The 23,426-nt window shown below is 42.4% G+C and overlaps 1 protein-coding gene across 3 annotated transcripts in view; it reads left to right on the top strand.

Annotated features, from left to right (window-relative positions):
* IKZF2 (IKAROS family zinc finger 2) overlaps positions 1-23,426 on the top strand; it is a 129,912-nt gene that overhangs the window by 89,275 nt on the left and 17,211 nt on the right. For all 3 annotated transcript variants that reach the window (XM_063116104.1, XM_063116103.1, XM_063116102.1), the window contains exon 5: positions 23,019-23,156. In XM_063116104.1, the coding sequence (XP_062972174.1) occupies positions 23,019-23,156 (138 nt within the window). The remainder of the gene's footprint in view (positions 1-23,018; positions 23,157-23,426) is intronic.

Below are 23,426 nucleotides of genomic sequence, written 5' to 3'. Positions count from 1 at the left end.
ATATACTTCTCTATGCCTTTGACAACAGTGTCAGCTAAGGATAGTGTGTCTCCTCTGAATGAATGCTTAGAGGCGGTAATGGGCTGGATGAGGAAAAACAAACTGAAGCTGAATCCAGACAAGGCAGAGGTGCTTACTGTCAAGGGCCCTAACTTGGGTTTGGAGGTGTGTTCTGGATAGGGTTACACTCCCCCTGAAAAACTGCATTCACAGCTTGGGGGTGCTTCTGGATCTGTTGCTCCAAATGACAACCCCGATAGATGCGATGGCCAGGAGCACCTACTAACAGCTTCGGTTGATACACCAGCTGCGCCCCTTCCTAGAGTCGGAAGACCTAAAGACGGTAGTGCACACGCTGGTAACTTGCAGGCTCGACTTCTGCAATACGCTCTACATAGGGCTATCTTTGTGCCTAGTCTGGAAATTTCAACTAGTTCAAAAATAAGGCAGCCAAGCTGGTCACTGGTACACCTAGAGGGGACCATATTACACCAATTTTAAAATCACTTCACTGGCTGCCAATTAGTTTCCGGGCGAAGTATAAAGTGTTGGTTATTACCTTTAAAGCCCTACATTGTTTCGGTCTAGGTTACCTGCGGGATCGCCTTCTCCCGTACAATCCGCCCTGCACACCCAGGTCCTCTGGGAAGAATTTACTTCAGCCAGCCAGAACTAGATTGACAACTGTTACCCAGAGGACTTTTTCTTCTGCCGTTCCCAGACTATGGAATGGCCTGCCGGGAGAGATTCACCAACTCAACAGTCTTTCTGAATATAAAAAAAGCTATAAAGACTGATCTCTTCCAGCAAGCCTACCCAGTCGAATTTTAAGAAGTCTGGCTGCTATTTTAACAATGTATTAGTTTTATATGTTTTAATCAGTTTTATGCATTTTATAACATTTTTGTATTTTATGTTGTTCCCTGCCTCGATCCAGCGGGAGAGGTGGGTAAGAAATAAATAAAATTATTATTATTATTATTATTATTATTATTATTATTATTATTATTTACATTTATATACTGCCCCACAGCTGAAGCTCTCTGGGCAGATTACAAAGATTAAAACACAGAACATTAATAACAAATATACAAAATTTAAACCCATAAAAAGCATAAAAACAGATTACATACAATATCCATCTATTCTGGGTCCATTAAAAAAACAAAACCCCTGAACATATGCTGTTAAATGCTTGGGAGAAAAGAAAAGCCTTCTCTTGGCGCTGAAAAGATAACAATGTTGGTGCCAGGCGAGCCTCGTCGGGGAGATCATTCCATAATTGGGGGGCCACCACTGAAACCTGCATATTTAACATGCATATTTTCAAACAAAACACACATTTATAAACATATTTGACCACAAAGGCATTTATAAATGCATTTTCTCCTAAAATATGCATTTTTAAATATATTTTTATTTGGACCCGAGAATTGAAGGGTAATTATATTCCTACCCTCATGAGTCCATGAATTGCAGATCATTTCAGTTCTCATCAATATTTGCAAAACGTGAATTCTCCAAGCACCCTTAAACTCCACATTCATCATATACCTCCCCCTGCCCTATTACCAACAGTTTTGCCTTATCTTGAAAATGTCCTGTTCTCTTAGAACACAACAAAGATTGACTAGCCCAGATGAGCAGGACCAATTCTAGAGATCAACAAAACTGGGCATTTTCAGGACCTCAAGACCACTCCTGCAGCAATGCCTTTATTTATTTATTTATTTATTTATTTATTTATTTATTTAAAAACCCAAAAGAACTCTTTATCCCACCTATACCTTAAAAAAAAGCTCAAGGCAGTCAACAACAATAAATCAAAATAAGAATAATTCAACAGAATTATTAAAAGCAGCAGAACAGAAAAAAAATACAACACAGCTATTAAAATAATTGGGTATCTTTCATGTGGAAAAATATCGGAGTCAACATTGTTCACCATATGCTCTTTGAGGTGAAAAGTTAACTCATTGTGATTTCTTATGGCAGGGTTAGGCAAACTGGTGCCCTACAGATCTTTTGGACAACAACGCACATAATTCTTGCTGGTTGATCTTGCTGGTTGTGGCCAATGGGAATTGTAGTCGAAAACATCTGGAAGGCACCAGTTTGCCTACCCTTGATTTAGGGGATCATCGGTGCCCAGTGAGAACTGAATGGGAATTAAGGCACATTAAGGTTAGCAACTAGTTCTTGCATCTATAGAAGAAGGGGTTTGGATAGGCTTTAGGGGACTTCCTTTCTTCACTGTAAGTTTGAAGACGGCTCTTTAGTGGTTGAGAGAGACGAACTTCAGGAACTCTGAGGGTAATTAATGGCAGCAGTGTTGCCCTGCAGCACGATAAGAAAATGCTTACATACCAGCCTGTCGGCATGGTGCCTCGTCTTTATTAAGAGAACAGCTTTTTCAGTGTGGCCTAGAGGTTGATGTATTCTGGGTATTTTAGTCAAACGTGTGGGGAAAATAGATGATAGAGAACATATCTTCAGCTGCCCCTTTTATCTTCCAGGGCAGGTATGAAGCCTACCTATGAAGGTTGTTGGTGTGTTTTGTTTTGTTCTGCATCCGATCTTGTAGTTTTTGAGAAAAGATTTTCAATCACATTCAAACATCATACATTCTTACAGCACTGTTACACATTCCCACCTTTGCTAACTGGTGAGAAGATCCGGAGTTAGTTTCTTTTGTGTGAGAGAGCGCTGGAGAGTTAGGTGGCTTTTCTATATTTGCTTTATTTACAAAAATGCAAGCAGATTATAGAAAGTCCTAGAATAGCACCGCTGCTGATTCTGCATCAGTTTCCCCGAAGAGAGCAACTGTTCCAGTCAGCCCTAAAGCCACACTCCACTGCCAGCTAACTCCAACTAAACTCGCTATTTACTGCCTGTTCTTGGTGAAATTTGAACAGTATATCTGGCTCCAACCTTTTCCTTTAGCCCTTCTTCTGGCTCTGAAGGATTTCACCCCCTGAAGGCTATATCTTTGTTTACATCCATTCATCCACTTACGTCCATTCTTCTACTGTGATCAGGATGGCCATTCTTCTGTCAGTACCAAAAGTCATTGAGGGGCTTTGCCTACCTGCCATCACTAAAGAACCCCCTTCCAAACAAATATATTCTCCCGTAGCAGTGCTGCCTTTATCCATACTGCACATCTATGGCAAAATCCAACATGGCAGTGTTCTGGGAGGAGTAGTTTTCTCCAGGAAATGCAGGGAACCCAGCCAAGGCACATAGGATTTTAGGAGCTTTCACTGTGTTGATCCCTCTTGTGCAATTTACTGGCAGGAATAAAGATTGAAGATAAATATCCATATTGCTTTGTACTAGCTTTCCTACACTTCCTTATATGTCAGGACAAAGGGTATATTTTTATGTTCATGCTAATTACATAACAGTAGTTCAGTGAGTCACATTTCAGTTGCTAGAACTGATTTCTAAAGCTGTCACTAAATAAATAGTATGAAATATTTCTGGAGGAGATTGTACTGGGAATTAGATACCTATCTACTTTTTGTACCTTTGAGTCTGTTGCTGGTTGTTCACCTGCTTGTCCTTTTATAACAATGTGCTCTTCAGCTGTTAGAGAGCCATAAAGATCTAATTTCAGCTACTAAATGTGGTCTGTGATGAGGGTTGAAGAAAGCAACATCTCTAAAATGTAGATACAGTGAAGTCCACCTGTAGCCTAATTGAGTCTGCAAGTGAATTGACATGTTGAAAATGGATTTTCAACATAACATAGAACAGAATTTCTCTTTCACCAGATGTCGTAAAGTCCAATAGTGCAGCTGAGTTCAACAGCAAACAAAACCAAGAATCTAGGAGGGAAGACGTCCGTCTGAATGTTTAAAGTGTCTCATTGATCTTTTACTCAGATGCTGGAGTAAACAGTAAGAAAAAATAAATAAAGGATTCCACTAGTTGAGCCTTCTCCAACCTGTTGTCCTCCAAACATGCTGGGGGATGATGGGAAATGAAGTCTAACACATCTGGAGGGCACCAGATTGAAGAAAGGTGCATTGTAATTTGGTGTTGTAAATTCTCTATAGCAGCGGTCCCCAACCTTTTTGGCACCAGGGACCGGTTTCATGGAAGACAATTTTTCCACGGACTGGGGTGGGGGGGTTGAGAGGATGGTTTTGGGAAGCCATGAGTCCAGCTGAAGCAAAGCCAGGATGCTGGGGCGAGCGGGCGGCTTTGGAATGGCGCGCCCGGAAGTCGCTCTCCCAGAGCAGCTTCCGGCTGGGCGTTCCATTCCGAAGCCGCGCCCACCCACCCCAGCGTCCTGGCTTTGCTTCGGCTGGGCAGGCGAGATGGCACCCCGCACCCAGGTACACTGGGGTGGGTGAGTAGCTGAAAGCAGCTCACCTGCGCGGCCTGGTTCCTAACAGGCCACGGTTGTGGCCCAGGGGTTGGGGACCCCTGCTCTGTAGCATCCAGGTCTGAGCACTAGATGAACTTCTAGCTTAACCATTCATACAGACTAACTGTGGTTCCATGAATCCCACTTTTTTTAAAAAAAGAGTTAACCAAGTAAGCTGCTTACAAGTCATTTTAGGCTGTAATCCCCTATGTGCTTACCAGGAAGTAAGCCCCATTGTAATCAATAGGCCTAACTTCTGAGTAGACATGTATGGGATTGCACTGTGTCTCTTGCACTTCCTTTTGTTCCTTTTGTCCTGCTGGAGAGTTGAACCTGTGGAACTGGCGTGCTTGGAACTCAGTGGTGCTGTAGCAGGGCTCTGAGCCAGCTCTATTACTCACTCTTTATCCAGTGATTTCTCCCTTGTCTGTAATCGCCACCCTCTACCTTTTTTTATTATTATTATTTCCAATTGATCCATGTAGGTGAGTCAGAAAAACCTGCTTGTCCAGAAACCTGTTCCTTCTTGCCAAACATTGGTCCTGGTTCTTGTAGATGTTAGGAATAGATTAGGAAAATAAGATGTCGAAGATTGCTTGTGGGCATATACAGTGCGCACTGTGAAGCTATGTATGTAATTAAAAGCACGATAAAGGTGCTATGGAACTTAATAATAAATAGGACTACCATTTACATGCTCTTTCGTAGGTGATGTTTTACTTTCTTTTATATTTCTTTTATTTATGAAAAAACATGCATTCTCCCTCTCATAAGGTTCATAAGGGGCCCAGAGAGTCATACAACTTAAAAACACAAATGGTTCAGAAATAATTTTTAAACACAGCAGCAGCATGATTTCGAGATAAAACGTGCAAGACTCCAACTGCAAAAAGATTAAAAAGTCAATCAATGACTTTGGCAAATAAAAAAGGGTTCTGCTACCTCCATATCAGAGACAGTACACCAGTTGCTGGGGAACATGGATGGGGTGGTGGTGCTATTGCATATGTGTCCTGCTTGTGGGTTCCTGGTGGACAGCTGGGTGGCCACTGTGTGAACAGAGTGCTGGACTAGATGGACCCTTGGTCTGATCCAGCAGGGCTCTTACGTTCTTGTGTCGGTATCAGGTGAGTCTGCATGGGGTGAGCATTACGCAACCAGGGTGTTTCAACGAGGGCTCTGTGGGGAACACAGAGGCCTAATCTGCACCTGGCATTTATCCTGGGGTGGACTCGAGGTCTTTCCTGTGGGTCCAAATGATGCATAGCTGATCCCGAGGTGAACCCGGGACAACCACTAAGCTCTCCCAGGATATCTAGGACTGCTTTTGTCCTGTTCTTTTCTCTAGTCTTGGGACAGTCCTGAGGTCCACAGGTGGTATGGCTCTCCCTCCTGGTGCCCTCCCTCTTCCCCGTGAGTAGCAGGGCTCAGGAAACGGGAAATGAGCTGTGCGGGGAGAGTCTGTCCCCACTTGTAAAAAATAAATAAATGATGCCCCGGAACGACCTTCCTTTACTTCCGGGAAAAAGTTGCTGGCTTATGGCCCCTGACAGATGTTCCCAGGAGTGCAAATCCCTGTGATCATACCTCCCCAATCCCAGAAGGCCTCCAGGTGTAGATTAGGCGAGAGGACGGCCTCTGAGGGAGCTCTTTAAAACTCAGGTAGGCTCCCTAAGTGGTATGACAGTGTAAAATGAGAGAGTTGTTCTAAAAAAAAAAGACACACAGATGGAAACCCATTAATAAATACAGGAGAAAAGTAATCTTAACGAAGGTGCAATACTATGCAAGGTTTCTTGACAGTGACGTTAACATGCTTAGGACTGGGCTGTAAATCTTAAAGAAATATATATATATATATATATATATATATATATATATATATAATATAATATAATATAATATAAATTTCAATTCAGTTCGGGCGTAAGAGCATAAGAAGAGCTGTACAGGTTCACATTAAAAGCCTATCTAGTCCAGCATTCTGTTTCTACAGTAGCCAACCAGATGCCTTGTGGGAACCCTATAAGCAGGATATGAGTACAATAGGACCCCTGTGCTTGTGTTCCTAGTAATTGGTATTTAGAGGCACACTGCCTCTGATACTAGAGATACTCCAGAGCTATTAGGACTAGCAGCTATTGACAGCTTTACCCTCCATGAATTTGTCTGATCCTCTTTTAAAGCCATTCCACTTCGTGGGAATCGTTACATCTTGTGGTACCAAATTCCATATTTTAACTATTTGCTTTGTGAAGAACTACTTCCTTTTATCTGCCCTGAATCTCCCACTGATCGGCTTTGTTGAGTGGCCCTTGGTTCTAGTATTGTGAGAGAGGGAGAAAAACGTCTCACTATCCATTTTCTTCACACCATGCATAATTTTATCACACACCTTTATCATGGCCCCCTTGCCTTCCCCCCCCCTTAAGCTAAAAAGCCCCAATCACTGTAACCATTCCTCATAGGGGAGATGCTCTCTCCCCTTATCCTTTGGGTTGCCCTTTTCTGCACCTTTTCCAGGTGTACAATGTCTTTTTTGAGGTTTGGTGACCAGTATTCCAAGTGTGGTTGCACCATAGGTATTATGGTATTGGTAGGGTGCCCCCCCACCCCCGATTCCTTTCCTAACATTCCCCAACTTGGAAGTTGCCTTTCTAAAAGCAGCCCCACACTGGGTCGACATTTTCATTGAGCTCTCTACCACAATCCCAAGAGCCCTTTCCTAGTTAATAGTTGCCAGCTCACACCCTACCTGCATATATGTGAAGTTAAGATATTTCTTTTTGTTCCAAAGTACATGACTTTACCCTTGCTTAGACTGCTGACGCTGAACCACATTGGCCATTTTAATTCCCATTCACTGTTCCTTCTTGTTTAACCACCCTAAATAATTTGGTGCTACCGGTGCCCCAGTTCAGCCCAAGGCAGGTCGCCACCTGAAGCGGAACCTTCTGCTCCTCCTCCCCCTGCCCCTGTGGTCTCCTCCTCTTCCACCCCAAGCAGCAGCCATGTCATGCCTAGCCCTGCTCCCCCTGTTTTGGAAGAAGGTGTTTCAGGTGATCAATCAGAATCAGACTCTGAAGTAGAGGAGTTGGCGCCAGAAACAGGTCAGCCTGTGCCAGTGGGGGAGAAAGCTCTCACGGTTTCTTCTCCAGCTGGTGGTGAACTCTCTCCAGAGCTTATCTCGTCAAGGGCAAATCATACACACTCAGTGGGAAGCCAACATTCTTCCGAAGGAGAGAACACCGACAGGCTAGCTGATGCTAGGGTGTGCCGCAGGCTAAAATGGGCGGAGCGAAAGGAAGGCGAGAGAAAGTCCGCCCGGCTCGCATCGCGTTAGAAGCCACCTCAGAACTAACCGCTCTGAAGTTAACGAGTTTTGGGGAAAGGCTTTCCGTTCCCCTTGATAGGACAATTGCCTTGCTTAGTTTGCATAGTTTTGCCTAGGGGGAAAGTTCCTAGAGATTAGACTCTCTTCAGGTGGGAAGAGATGTTTATTGCTTAATTAAAGTTTTGTGGATGACTTAGCAAAGCCTTGACATTGTCTCCCACGAAGGCAGGAGGTTTCTGAGAAACACGACAAGCCGCCCGCTGTGCTTCCCCACTGCATCTCCCTGCGAGCTTAATTTCCCTAGCACAGCCGCGTGTGCTGCCTGTACTGTCTTTCAGCTTTTAGGAGCCACGGGGTCTCTTGCAAGGCATCGCAAGAGATCCAGGAACTTCCGGGACTTCTCACAATTGCCCATGCCAAAGACCTTACAGGCAGCATGTGATGCCGTACTAGAGAAAGTAAGCGGCTGGCTGGTGGGGCAGGGTGCAGCGCATGACACCCGGGTGAGCAAGCAGCTGTTGCTGCTGCTTGAGCCTGCCGGCTGCCTGCATGGCCGGTCATTCAGGTGGCCAGCAGGACCAAGCAGTGGCAGGTCCTTTGGAAGGAGAGAATACTGCTCTTCTCATCCTCCGCCTCCTGCTGTGCCTGCTTCCTACCACTTCATGGTAGGGCCAGCCCTGCCAGCGCCACCTCACTGCTCCCTCCAGATGGCTTGTGAAGAAGTTAAAATTCACTGCTGCCAACACAGTTTCTTGGGAGGCCTCACTGTTTATAATCCTCCATTGTGAAACTGACCATTTATTCCTACTTTCCGCTTTCTGTTACCAGTTCAGAAGAGGACCTCTCCTCTTATCCCATGAATGCTAAGTTTTCTCAGGAGTTTTCGGTGAGGAACTTTGTTAAAAGACTTTTGGAAGCCCAAGTAAACAGTGTCTGGTAGATCTCCCCCATCCTCATGTTTGTTGATACTCTCAAAGAACCTTAAAAGGTTAGTAAGCTAGGACTTAATTTTGTGAAGCCATTTATTTATTTATTTATTTATTACATTTCTATACCGCCCAATAGCTGGAGCTCTCTGGGCGGTTCACAAAAATTAAAACCATTCAAAGTATAAAACAACAGTATAAAACCATAATATAAAATACCATATAAAAGCTCAACCAGATAAAAACAGCAGCAATGCAAAATTATAAATTTAAAACACCAAGTTAAAATTTATTTATAGACTGTTAAAATGCCGGGAGAATGTTGATTCTTCTTCAGAAGACTTTTCCCCCCCCTATATATTTGATAATTTTATCTTTAATAATGCTTCCCCCCAATTTACCAGGAACAGTTATTAAGCTAATTGGCCAGTAATTTGCTGGATCATCCCGCCACTTCACCCCATATCCCTTTAAAATATTGGCATTACATTTGCCACTTTCCAGTCCTCTGATACAGATGCTAATCTTAGGCATGTGTTACAGAGTTTTGTTAGAAGATCAGCAATTTCACATTTGAGTTCTTTAAGTATTCCCAGATGGATAATAGTTGGACCCTGTGAGTTTGTTTTAGATTTTTGTAGAACTTCATCTCGTCACCATTATTTGCCTCAGACTCCCTTCCTGAAAATGTCAGTTTAGACATGAGTACCTGCCCTAAATCTTCTGCAGTGAAGGAAGATGCAAAGCATTCATTCAGTTTCTCTTCAATTTCCTTATCCTCGTTCAGTACTCTTAACTCCATTGTCATCCAACGGTCCAAGTGTTTTTCTAGATGGTTTCCTCGTTCTGATGTATTTAACTTTTTTTTAAAAATTGATGGGCTTAATGTTATTAACAATGTGCTTCTCAAAATCCTATTTTACATCCCTTATTTATTTTATTTTTATTTTATTTATTTATTTAAAATATTTATATCCCACCCTATATCACTAAGATCAGATAAAAACATATTTGCTGCATTTCTTTTGTGCACGTTAGTGTTCCTTTTTGTTCTCTTGGTTTGGGCAACACTTCCATTTTCAGGGTGAAAGTCTTTTTCCCCTCTTCAATATCTTCCTTGACACTGTTTGTTAAACATGCTGATGATCTCTTGAGCGTGGTGGCACCTTTTCTGACCTGTGGTGTATGTTCTATCTGAGATGCTATTATTGTGGTTTTGATTAACTCCCAAGCATTCTAGAGAGATTTGAACCTCTTGACTTCCAAATCATTTTGATGATATTGTCACCTGTTTTATCTATTTTCCTCCTAAGAATATGATTTCAATTGTTATGGTTTTTTCAGATGCCATGCAGTTTATTTCTGATAGAAAATCCAAATAATTTAGACTGAAAACACAAATGGTTAATTATTTATTCTTCCCAAGTGCTGTCAGTTGTCATAGAGTGCCCCTTGAATCTATGCTGCAGATTGATTGTTCCTCACTGCAGTTTTCAAGATGGCTACAATCATAGAATCTATTTCATGAACTCCATGAATGTATTCCGGGAGAGGAGGGCGGGGGGGACTCCATGAATCTGTTTCGTGAATTATATTAGCTATTCTGGCTAGGGCTGATGGGAATTGCAATTGAATCAGATCTGGGGTGGGGGTGGGGCACACAGTCTCCACCCCTGCCATAAAGGCTACTTTCATCTTTATTTCTGTCCAGCATATATCCCTATGCTAAATTCCTTTTAATTGTTGTGGGGGTTAGTGATGCATTTCCTCTTTTTTTGGGGGGGGGGGCAATGCGTACAAGGCTGCCCAACCTGAATGTCATCATTTGGGCCCCACTCGACTTGAATGGTATTGCAGTATTGCAAACCCATTGCTCTGGAGATATCAGAAAGGAAATACAGTTCTGGAATACCTACAATCTTGGGAAATCATACCACATACGCATATCACATTTTTTATAATTTAATTGTTTTATTTTCCCTTTCTCCTAATGCTAGAACTCGGGGTCACCCATTGGGCAATATGTTCAGGATAAGCAAAAGCCAGTATTTATTTGCTAGCTCAAGGGATTCACTGCAGTGGCTAGTAGTCATGGACTTTGGCTTAACTGGTTTTAAAAGGGGATTAGAAATACATGGAGTAGAGATGGATTTACCCATGATATCTAATAGGGATGTGCTCCGCTTTTAATCAGACCGGCGAATTAGAAGCGGAGCGGGGTGCTTCGCCTTCCCTTAAGGCGGAGGCGAAGAGGATTGGGGGGCCGGCGGAGCGTGGCGAAGGTGGATCCTTCGCCTCGATCCGGAGCTCTGCCGGAAAGGTAAGTGGGGTTTACCGGGCCCTGCTGCTGTCACCCATGCGGCGACAGCAGCAGCGCCCGGTAAACCCCCCCTCCTCTCCCTTACCTGCCTCCGTCCGCGGTCCCCCTGAACCGCGGGCTCAATTGAAGGAGCCGACGGACCGCAGACGGAGGCAGGTAAGGCCCCCCTCCCCCTTGGTCCCTTACCGGGCTCTGCCGCCGTCGCTGCACGGGCGGCGACGGCGGCAGGGCCCGGAAACCCCCCCCCGCCCTCCTCTCCCTTACCTGCCTCCGTCCGCGGTCCATCGGCTTCTTCAATTGAGCCCGTGGTTCAACCAGGAAGTCTGGGCTGCACTTGTGGCCCAGACTTCCTGGTTGAACCGCGGGCTCAATTGAAGAAGCTGACGGACCGCGGACGGAGGCAGGTAAGGCCCCCCTCCCCCTTGGTCCCTTACCGGGCTCTGCCACCGTCGCCGCACAGGCGGCGATGGCGGCAGGGCCCGGTAACCCCCCACCCCACCCTCCTCTCCCGGCCTTACCTGGCACCACTCTCCTCCACTGTGGAGCTCCGATTCGGAGCCGGAGCTCCGCGGCGAAGAGGAGTGGAGTATGGCGGAGCAGCGCGGAGCGGAGCGGGCCGATCTGAAATTTTCAGATCAGCCTGCGGGGCGGAGCAGGGGGTCCGTGCACACCCCTAATATCTAAGTGGAACCTGCAGGTTTGGAAGCATTTTTGAATACCAGTGGCAGGGGCCTAACAGCAAAGGAAGGCTGTGGCTTTCATGCTCTTCATGTGGACTTCTTGGAAGCAGGTGGCTGGCCTCTATTTGAAAGGGGAAGCTGGACTAGATGCTCTGCTCCAGCCGGGCTCTTGCGTTGTGAACTTCATTCAAGGATGGAGCCACCCTAAGGGCACACTTTGACCTCGTGCTCCCATTGCCTTTTACACAGCCATAAAAAGTAATGGTCCTTTGCTCTGAATCCTTTGATCATAATAGCTTTCTCAGGCTTGTTTAGTAACATCCTACTTCACAACTTTACTTTCCATATTTAATGCTTTCTCACTCCGTAGAGAGAGAACCAAGGAGGCAGTGTTATACTCTCAAGGAAAATACAAGTTCAAGCAAACCTCTTGGCAGGATGCCTCAGATAGATGAAGATTTATATTGGGGTTGTGGCCCTCAAGCCCTTGGCAAATTGCCCATATATTCCTTGATGTTAAGAGAAAAACTTATACAGACGTAAGGAAAAGAAATGATGTAATCAAAAGCACCTGCATATATAGGCAGGCCTGTTCACCTTCTGCAGTTCAGCGCTCACAGATATATGGAATTATGATTTCTAGGGAATCTCAGATTCCAGGCCAGCTCCAGGTTTGGGGAGGCCCCATTTCCCCTGGTGGGTCCCCTGCTGTGCAGCAGAGTTAGATTCTTCCTCCTGCCCATCTTTGATGCTGCCTCCCGAATTGCTGGTGGATGGCAAATAAGAAACCAAGCAGTCCCTCAGTGGCACTGAGGAGGGACAAAGAAGAGATGGCAGAAGAGAAATAGCTCTTTCCAATCCAATGCCTATTCCAGGAGCAAGGGGCAGTGGCTGCTGCTCTTCTCACCTGAACTGGTGGGAGAATGAGTGAGTGAGTGGGAAGGTAGCAAAGGGCAGTGAGGAGAAGAAACACAGGGCTCCAGGTGGTGGTGAGCCGTTCCAGAGCACTGGGGCGTTGGCATCTGTCAAAGAATTCCAACCCAGACACCGGCCCTGCTCAGACTTCATGTTGTTGTTGTTAAGCATGTCGGGAGCTAGAGCACACAGCTTTGATCTGTGCGACAATGTTTTTAAAGGTAGAATGGGATCATTTTCCTTGTTTGTTCGTGTTTCCTCTATCCATGCACACTTAAATGGCCTTATTCAGACCCAGTTGATTATATGCAGCCAACTCGTGTTATATTTGCGGGGGAGGAGGGCAAGGATGGTGGTGTTGACAATAGGTTCACCCATGCAGAGACCACTTTCACATGGCCATGCAATTGCTTGCCTCGATCAGGGGTGGGCAAAAGATAGATCAGGATCTACTGGTAGACCTCTTTAGTGATTTCCAGTAGATCAGCAAGGCTTTCTAGGTTCCAGTTATTTAACTATAGCAACAACAAAATGATTCTCCTCACACACACCCTAACAAAAACATTTCAGACTTCTGAAACGATATAAAGGGGAAACAGGAATGGGTTTTTGCGTGGAACCTTATCTCAGTTCTGGTACTCAAAACAAATTCCTGTGTTCAGCAGCTGCCCAGAGGTACCCCCTTCTTTAATCCTAAATGCCCATTTTTTCTACATGGCTCCAGTAGGTGGGTCTTGGATTTCCAATAGAAAACCTAGTAGATTCCGAAAGACTGTCCTCCTGTAGCCTAGATGTCCAGACTGCAGTTCAACCCACATGTACTGCACCAATGCAAAGCAGGACGAGTTGAATTGACCCTGGGGATATTGTGAAACCACCGGATAGCTAATTTACTGTAATAGCAACATATGAAAAGTGGATGCTCAGTTTTTGTGTTGTCATCTTAAACTCCCCTCTCTGATCTTTTTGTTTGGGATGTGTTGTGCTATTTGGCCTGGTTTTCATCACACCTGCTTGTCATTTCCATTTTCTTTGTATGGTTTTACTGTCTGAATTCCTTCATTCTTTGGATTTCACAACCGAATGTAATTACAGAAGCAACACAGACAAACCTATGATCTTTTCAGGAATGGCAGGAAATTCTCCAGAAGAATTGGGAAGGGTAATATGCCCAACAGGAATTGCTGCATTTCGTACTGATAAACATGCACTTATTGTCAATCAAGCAGTGGTTGTTCATTATACCAATAAGTGCTTCCCTTTGTTGTGACATTTTAAAGATTCTGTCGACTCTTCATGCAGGAGTTTTCTAGTTTGGGACCATGGTATGGGGAAAGGGGGGGGGTTAATACTTTGTCCCTACCACGGTCCCCACTGGAATTCCGGCAGGCTTATCCAGTGAAATTTTAGAATGTTTTAAGGATGTTTTAAAGATGCTTTAATCATGTGTGGTATGTTTTTAATCACTTTTTAATGTGTATTTTATATCATGTATTTATACTGTTTGTTTTATACTTTGAATGATTTTAGTTTTTGTGAACCACCCAGGGAGCTTCAGCTGTTGAGCAGTATAAAAATGCAATAAATAAATAAATAAATATTATAATAATAATAATAATAATAATAATAATAGGCCTCCCTTCCATACCTTTTATTACCACTGGAACAGGTAAACGTCACTTTCTCTCTCTTTCTTTTTCTGTCTCCCCCCCCCACTTATTTTCTAATTTTCTTATTACTGTCTAAAATGACTCTATATTGGCATAATACTTATTCTGACTATATAAAGGTAGTATCAGGTTAGTAAAGCCTGAAATTATCTAATAATCTCCAAGAGAGTATGTAACCACTAGGAAAGGGGCAGGAAAAGAGTTCTGTCAGTAAGAGGGGTTAACTCAGCCTTCCTCAACCTGGGGCGCTCCAGATGGGTTGGACTACAACTCCCAGAATGCCCCAGCCAGCTCGGCTGGCTGGGGCATTCTGGGAGATGCAGTCCAACACATCTGGAGCACCCCAGGTTGAGGAAGGCTGCGTTAACTGGATACTATCCATAAATAGTGCATGGGATTTTAAGCCGCTAGATGTGGTACTGGCTACTGGCTTATCTAATTTTTAAATATGGAGAAATTCGTGGAGGATAGTTCTATCAAATGGTGTGTATGTGCATCCTTTCTATAGTAACATGACTGGTTTTCTTTTCTTTCTTTTTAATTGCACTTTGGGCACCTGCTTTCCTTTTCATCCATTGCTAACTAATGCAGGGTGTCCAAAAATAGGAGGGAAAGATAATTTTAAAGAGGACTTCGATGAAAGAAATTGCAAAATATTTATTTAATTATTACGTTTATATCCTGTCCTTCCTCGGCGTGCACAGTTCTATTGCCCTTATTTTATCCTCACCTTAACTTTTAGCTAGGTGAGGCTGAGAGTCAGTGGTTGGCCCAAGCCCCCTCCCTGTGAGTTTCATGACTGAATGGGGAGCTTTTGAACATGGGTCTCCCCAGGCCCAGTCCAACATTTTAAATACTAAATATGTGGATGTATGTACCTGTATCAATGCCATTTCTGCAATGCTGACACTTGTGTCATAAGCACGGGTCATATGTAACACTGAAACAAGAAATGAGACCAGCTTTCCCCCATCATCCATGACAATGTCTTAAGCCACAAAAGGAGAGCAATGAAAAACATTCTTTGATGTTAGGCAGTTGCAGTGCATGCATTTGGGTTTCCTCCGAGCATCCCTTTAAATATTACTACACTCTGAATATTACTACACTTCTCGATCCTCCCAGAGTGCAGGACACGGAATAAGGGGCTCAAGTTAAAGGAAGCCAGATTCCAGCTGGACATCAGGAAAAACTTCCTGACTGTTACGACAATGGAACCAGTTACCTAGGGAGGTTGTGGGCTCTCCCACACTAGAAGCCTTCAAGAGGCAGCTGGACCACCATCTGTCAGGGATGCTTTAGGGTGGATTCCTGCATTGAGCAGGGGGTTGGACTCGATGGCCTTGTAGGCCCCTTCCAACACTGCTATTCTATGATTTTATGATTCTATGTAGTGTGTGTTTTAGGGCCAAATCAAATGGAGATTTTCCTGGCATGTGGACCTTTTCAGGTTTGTCTCTGAATGTATCCTCCATCACATGAGAACTTTCACAGGCTCCAATAAATTATCTTCATCACTTCAATGTGACCTTCAAAAATCCTCTTGATATTAGTCAAATGACTTGCCTAAGAACATGTAGTTTGTCACCAGGAATGGTTCAGATCTCCCAGGACATTTATTATTATTATTATTATTATTATTATTATTATTATTATTATTTATTTATATAGCACCATCGATGTACATGGTGCTGTACAGATAACACAGTAAATAGCAAGACCCTGCCGCATAGGCTTACAATCTAATAAAGTTGTAGTAAACAATAAGGAGGGAAAGAGAATGCAAACAGGCACAGGGAAGTGTAAACAGGCACCGGGTAGGGTGAAGCTAAACAGTATAGAGTCAGAACAAACTCAATATTTAAAAGCTATAGGGAAAAGAAAGGGGTTATTTATTAATTTATTATTGCATTTATATCCCACCTTTTTTCCTCCAAGGAACCCAAGGTGGTGTACATAATCCTCCTCCTCTCTGTTTTACCCTCACAACAACAAACCTGTGAGGTAGCTTGGCCTGAGTCATGAAAGTTCAAGTCACCCATTGAACTTTCATGACTAGAACCCAGATCTCCTGATTCCCAGTCCACACTCTAGCCACTACACCACACTGTCTCTCCCATTGCACTACACTGGCTCTCACTGGGTTGGCCTAAATGAGTATTCTAATTTTGATCTTCTGACAACCGCTGTTGTTTTCACCTATTCTAAATCAACCTTTTCAACCTCATAGTTGTTTGGCTTGTTTTGTTGCCAGGTCCCTAGTAGGGATCAGAGTATCAACAATGTTTGAGCTCAGCAAGATTCTTAAATCGCCATCTTGAAGTTTGGGTCACCTTGCTCCCATTTTTGATAGTAATCTATCAAAAATTTACATTTGAACAGGAAAACATTTGCAGTTCGGTATGCATTTTTTGAAAGTGTACACCTAAATGTGCACTTTACTCCCATAGATTAAAGCATGAAAATTCTCATTTTTATATAAAAAAAATGTGCATTTTTCTACAGTATGCATTTTGCGAATGCAGGTTGAGCTTTCTTAGAAAACTGCTTTCTTTCACGTTCTCATTCAGGATTGTGAATGAGGCAAATTTGAATTAAAAAGGAATCAAAATGAAATTCTCATGAAACTCTACTCCCTACTTGTCAGTATCTTCTCAAAGTAAGAGGTACAGAATCCAGTGCTATTGTGTCAATGAAATGTATGTGTAATAGTGAAGAAAATATTGGAGTCAGAAATCCCAGAACTTGACATGATCTAGTGACTTTTTCACACATTTTTGCTATCAGAAATTCAACTGGAGTTCCATAGAGGCTGTTCCTGGCATTCTGTTAGGTGTGCATGTAAGATGATTCAAGGGCACAGCTAAAAATGTAAAGCGTGAATGTGAGAAACATGTTCACTAACATGTTTATTATACATATATACTTGTCATGGAGCTAGAACTGACTGCAGTTCTGATTTTACTCTTAGTTGCAAACCTGGTGTTGCTTCTGTGTGATATGAAAAACGTTCCTCATTGTGTCTTTTATCTTTAGCAGTGCAAGCCTATTCAAGTCTACTCAGAAGTAAGGCCCATTGGGTTTAATAGGGCTTACTTCTGGGTAAATATGTATAGGATTCCAGCCTAAATGGCTTGGAAGTAGTTTAGATAAAATCTTTGGTTAAATCTGAGGTGAAATCATTCATTTTAAAAAATGGATCTGCTGCTCCAAGAAAACCGCATTTTAACCTAACGTTAAGTATTCTAACATTGATTATGTATATATATACCCAAATTTGCATGATTGTTATAAATTTGCATGTTATACTTTCATCCCAATATTTCTGTGGCCTTTTAGCAAAATGGGCAGTATGGGGGGTGGGGGGATAAGAAATAAATAAGAATTCAGTTTGTTTAGAAACTTCCAAATTTACCTCCAAACAATGAAAGCAAAAAAAAAAGTCTTCTTCGAAAATAAAATAAAATAAAATAAAATAGGGATCACAGGAATTCCTATTCTGTGTTAGATTTTGGATTGCAAATGGAAATCAGGGATGACTTAATTGAAAAGAGCACCTTTGATTTGCGGTGATATATTGTCGTTACTGAGTTGAAATAAATATAAATAAATAAAAATTAAAAGTTGAAATAAATAAAAATAACCTTTTGTTGGGTTATCCTGGGATTTTCCTATTTATTTATTTATTTATTTATTGCGTTTCTATGCGGCACAATAGCTGAAGTTCTCTGTTAACCAGCAAATTCACCTTAAACATGGCCACTAGTGTGGAGAGGGAGGTGAAGTAAATATAATACATTTCTCTATCCTTGTTGACAGGCAGATATGGGCCATACTGCTTGCTAAGTTTTGCTTCTAACGCATATGTATGCAAATGTGCAATTAGCTCATAGATGGTGGTGATAGCACAGCACCTGCAAACCTAAGGCAGAGTTTCATGCCTAAATTAAAGTTCATCCTGACCGAGCAGATCAGGATGTGGTATTAGAGCTGCTTGCCATCTGAAAGGAGATCAGATCTACGCACTGCATGCACAGTCTTAATTTTATTTTTTTACATATACAAAGCTAATCGGGTTTGTGAACTCAAAGCCATCTCAAAGGATTGCTGTTTTAATTAAGATACTTTAATTGTAATAGTTAGGCTCACAATATTTGAATACTGACTTATAGAATATTGATTTCAGGATCAATATTTGACCTTTTCAATTAGCATTTGTTATACTCCAGAACTAAATCGTTAATTAAATTGAAGAATTAAATGGCTATGTACGCAGCCAATGCGAAAATGATGATTTCCTTTAAAGGCACCCGTGTTTTAGCTCCTTGTGCTTAAAAAACAAACAAACCAGACTTCAGACAGACCCGATGAAATCAATGGGACTTACATTAGCCATGACTAACTTAACTTAATTTGAGACTGTCTGACTAAGTCTAGATCCTGCCCTATACTTTAATATTTTCCCTTTATAATACCATTTAAAAGAACTATGTAAAGAGAGCTTCGGCTATTGGGCGGTATAAAAATGTAATAAATAAATAAATAAATAAATAATACCGAAATTAGCAGAACAAAATTAAGCTTACCCATTGCAATATTATAAATTGATCCAAAAACATGTTAATCACAATTCTTTTAGCATCACTTCTCTGTGCTATCAATTTATTTATCACATATATCCCTTCAGTGATTCTGTTTTCAGGATGACTTAGAGAGTGTAATTTTTTAGGATCAGTCCAGATGTGATAAACATCTTTATTGTAAATTTAAAATGAAGATTTGCAATAAATAAACACAGAGTAAACATTTTGGGGTTTACTAGTTATTCTAACGCTTAGACATACTGATCGGACATAATGGGTTAGATCCAGACTCCGTTAGTTGACCTTATGCCCCATTAAAATCAGTGGGTTAAGTTAGCCACGACTTGTTCCATTGAAATCAATAGGACTTACGTGTTCAACTAACTGAATCTGGATTCAGCCCAACGTTTACAGCCAATAAACAAAGGGACAAAATGCACCAGGGTTTCATTCAGAGCTACATTCAGAGTTGCATGGAACTGAGGGACTGTCATGTCTGAGATGAAGTGCAAAGCTGAACCTATAGCTACTTCAGGGATGCTGTGTGGTGACAAAGCAGCGTCTCCATCTTGCCAATATAGGAAGTCAATAGAAATTATACCCTTTCAATCGGGGCTTTCTGATGTTTGGAGAATCTTACTCTAAATAATTCACAAGTCAATGAGAATTTTCTTTTGAGTTGATGGCATTTACTAGTCCTACCCTGTTGATTGGAGCAGACAAAGGAGAGAGAGATGAGTGGAAGAAGGCTCGTTTTTGAAGTACAGTTGAAAGCCCAAATGTACTACAGAATCTTTTAACATTTTCTCCACACTGGCAGAATATCTTTGGATTTCTAGGCTTTTCAAACATAAAAACAGACAGTATTATTGATGCTCTGGCATTGGGCAGCCCTGAGCTGTGCCTCCTCACCTTTTACTCTCAAAGGACTTTTGGACGTCTTAATTCTGTGTTGCTCTGAGATGTACCAATAAAATTAACCCAAATGGTAAAGGGAAGTTCGTTTGTTTTAAAGAAAGTGAAAAAAATAAATAAATAAAAAGACGCTTCCATACAGCGCAGTCAGTAAGCTTCATCTGTGTAAAAGTCTGGCAGTGTTTCACTTCCAGTGTTAAAACACAGGCAAACTCATATAGACAAATGGTTGTTTTGTTTGCAATCAGACATTACCAAATGTTTTCAGTCTGGGTTTTGTTCAGTTTTGGCAGCAAAATCAGATGCTTCTACACCCTAACCATTCCTCTTTGCCAAGAAGGGTCTGTATTTTTTGGTACCTGTTCCTGGTAAATCTCTATCTTTATATTATCCCTAGTCTGCCTTTTCGGGAGATTTGGGGGTGGGGGAAGTGCTTTTAAAAAATAGGTTGCATGTGCACTAGCTTCTTTGATAACGAATGTTCCTTGACAATGAATATTGTTTAAGTTGCAGGCATTTTATATGCAGCTGGATCCATTGTGATATTGAACTGTCTATTAATCATTCCTAAATTTTAAGAGGAAACTATCATGTTTAGGTTACTTACAAACTCACGTCAGAATCCATACAGGTCAATCTAGTGGTAGCAGGCAGAGAAGGATCTGCACTCCTTCCTAGAGTTGGAAGACGTAAAGATGGTAGTGCACGTGCCGGTAACTTCAAGGCTCGACTTCTGCAATGTGCTCTACATAGGGCTACCTTTCCGGAAACTTCAACTAGTGCAAAATATGGCAGCCAGGCTGGTCACTGGTACACCTAGGGGTGACCACATCACACCAGTCTTAAAATCTCTTCACTGGCTGCCAATTAGTTTCCGGGCAAAGTATAAAGTGTTGGTTATCACCTTTAAAGCCCTACACGGTTTGGGTCCAGGTTACCTGTGGGATCACCTTCTCCCATACAATCTGCCACGCACACTCAGGTCCTCTGGGAGGGGTTTACTCCAGTCAGCCAAAAATAGGCTGGCAACTGTTACCCAGAGGACCTTTTCTTCTGCCACCCCCAGACTGTGGAATGGCCTGCCGAAGGAGATTCTTAATACTCTCTCTGAATTTAAGACAGCTGTGAAGACTAGTCTCTTCCGGCAGGCCTACCCAGATGAATTTTAAACCTAAGAATTTTAAGATGTTGTGACTGTTGTGCTCTTTTAACTAATTTTATGTATTATATTTTAATTGGTGTTGTTTCCTGCCTCGATCCAGAGGGAGAGGCGGGTAATAAATAAATAAATAAATAAATGTTATTTTTATCATCATCATCATCATCATCATCATCTATGTAATAGTGTGGAGTAGCTGGGTTTTGCTTGGGCAGTTACTCTTGGCTTTAGAATAAGGGTGTTACACGTACATAATAATGTTTTTGGCTGTGAAATGTTTGAAAGGATGGCATGGCCCCATTTCATTGATCTTAGGATGTGCAGGACATTTCAGTCTAGCACCTTCCCATTGGTGCTGAATAAAATCCACAATCAGCAGTGGCCTGTTCCCCAATCAGTAGAAACAAATCACACATTTTCATGTAGACATCTGCTTTTGTACTTTCGCGTGTCCATAAATCAGATTTAAAAGCTACTTTGATTAGAGTGTACATCAGCTTACAAAGATTGCTCCGTTCTAATTTTTATACTGCTTCGTCAGAAGTAATACATTCCAGACAAAAAGGCATTCTTAGGGCTGCTTTGCACATCCCATGAGATTGGGAGCATTCCCTGCATTTGAGGATTTTGTATGAAGGGAGAAACGTGCATATTCCATGTGGGAGACGTGTGCATGTCCCCCTCCCATGAGACTTGAAAGTGAGCAAGAGAGGAAACATGATTTACATTTTACTAAAAAAATATCAAAAGAAGCATGACAGGCTCCATCAGTGCTCCCTCCTTCACCGTTCTCTCTTGAGCAGCAACCTTGGACTCATATGTACTTTCTAAGATCCTTTATCTTTCAGAGTTTACCCACTACACTCAGGCTATCCAAGGCTCAAAAGGCTTTTAGTTGTTTTATGGGCCAGTTTGTTCTTGGCGGATTTGATTTTTGTGTTTTCCTGTTTCAATGAGAATATCTAGCATGAACGGAAACATTCTTCAAATTAAGAATGAACAGTGAAAAATAATTTTGCGACATGTTTATTAAAGGAATCAGTACAAACAACCCTTGTGTTCCAAACCGCTTCCACACACTGTGGGTATATGGATCACAGCTGCTCACCCAAATTTGCAATCCCATTTGCAGGAGGTGAATTGGGGAAGAGGAAAAATTGCAAAGGGAGAAGAGAAGGCCGCATTTTTTAACTCTTAAAACATAGTGTGGCAAAGTGGCTCCTTCCTCGTCCTTCCCTTTCTAGTCTAGTCAAACATGTGGCACCTGCTGGCTGGCTTGGTCTAAAAGGACCCTACATCTGTGTACCTGAAGTTGAGACATCCTATGCAGAGGGATTGTAGTGCAAGCTGGCAGGTGGTCTGTGTGGCTGGCTAGCTACAGTGCTGTGCTACACATTTGACCATGTAGCATGTTGACAGAACACAGTACTGCTACAAGCCTTTTCCCTGCTGACATTCAGATGTCCGCAGAAAAGGACGGTGAGTGGGAAACATGCAGAACAAAGAACACATAGCGAATGGCAACCCACCGCTGAGCACATAAAGATTGTAAATCACTGTACTTCCAGACCACATCGAACATAGGCACCGTCCAAAGTTAGTTCACCAAGGTAATTTCTGAAGTGATGGTACAGGTGCAACACCACAACTTGTGATATCGTGCTTCATCAACGCCCCTTACAACTATTCCTGTCTTTGTCTTGTTCTGTAAAACCACTAGAAACACATTTTCCGACTATCAACAGTCCTGCTTAGGTTGTTCCTGTCTATAGCCATATAAAGCGACAACTGCAATGTCCACAGGCATAAGCATTTCCAGGAGACCTCCTTGTCTGTATCTTGTCTTGGAATCCCTGCCTCATCACTCTTTTGATGCAAAGGGAAACTTCCCTGAGTTGTATGTAGACTTGTTCAGTGTCCACTTGCGTAGGTACGATATGATTTTGCAGCATTTGGTAGCTGTATTTTCATGGTGTGGGTGAATGTCTGCTAGAGTAGTGGTGCACTGAGGTAGAGGCAAAGGTTAGAGGATGGAATAACTTCTGTAGGTGGTGTTCTATTCTATTTTTGTAATATCAAGATGTCATAGGTAAAAGTGCCGGCAACTCTGGTTTAACATGAAGCCTCTGTTTTTTCCGCAGTGGGTAAACCTCACAAATGTAACTACTGTGGACGGAGTTACAAGCAGCGCAGTTCTTTGGAAGAACACAAGGAACGCTGTCACAACTATCTCCAGAACGTCAGTATAGAGGCTGCTGGGCAAGTCATGAGTCACCATGGTGAGTGGAAGCTACATTCTGCGTGTTTTCAGCAGGGCCAATCTTCTTTTCTTGTTGTTTTTCATTTGTCTTCCTTCTGCTTCTTGCAAACCACCAAAGAGAAAGAAATGAGGCTATGCACAATAGTAGGCTTATTACGCCTGCAGAGGTCCAGACGTTAAATGTAAACTCAGTCCTAAAAGACGAGCCTGACAAACCCATGTTACAAGTTATGGCATTAAATAGCTATGTAAAGTGTTAGAAAAATATCCCAGCAAGGACGAAGAAGAG

The sequence above is a fragment of the Elgaria multicarinata genome, chromosome 2 (assembly GCF_023053635.1).
Source record: "Elgaria multicarinata webbii isolate HBS135686 ecotype San Diego chromosome 2, rElgMul1.1.pri, whole genome shotgun sequence".
Lineage (NCBI taxonomy): Eukaryota > Metazoa > Chordata > Lepidosauria > Squamata > Anguidae > Elgaria > Elgaria multicarinata.
This window is presented reverse-complemented; position numbering and strand designations above follow the sequence as displayed.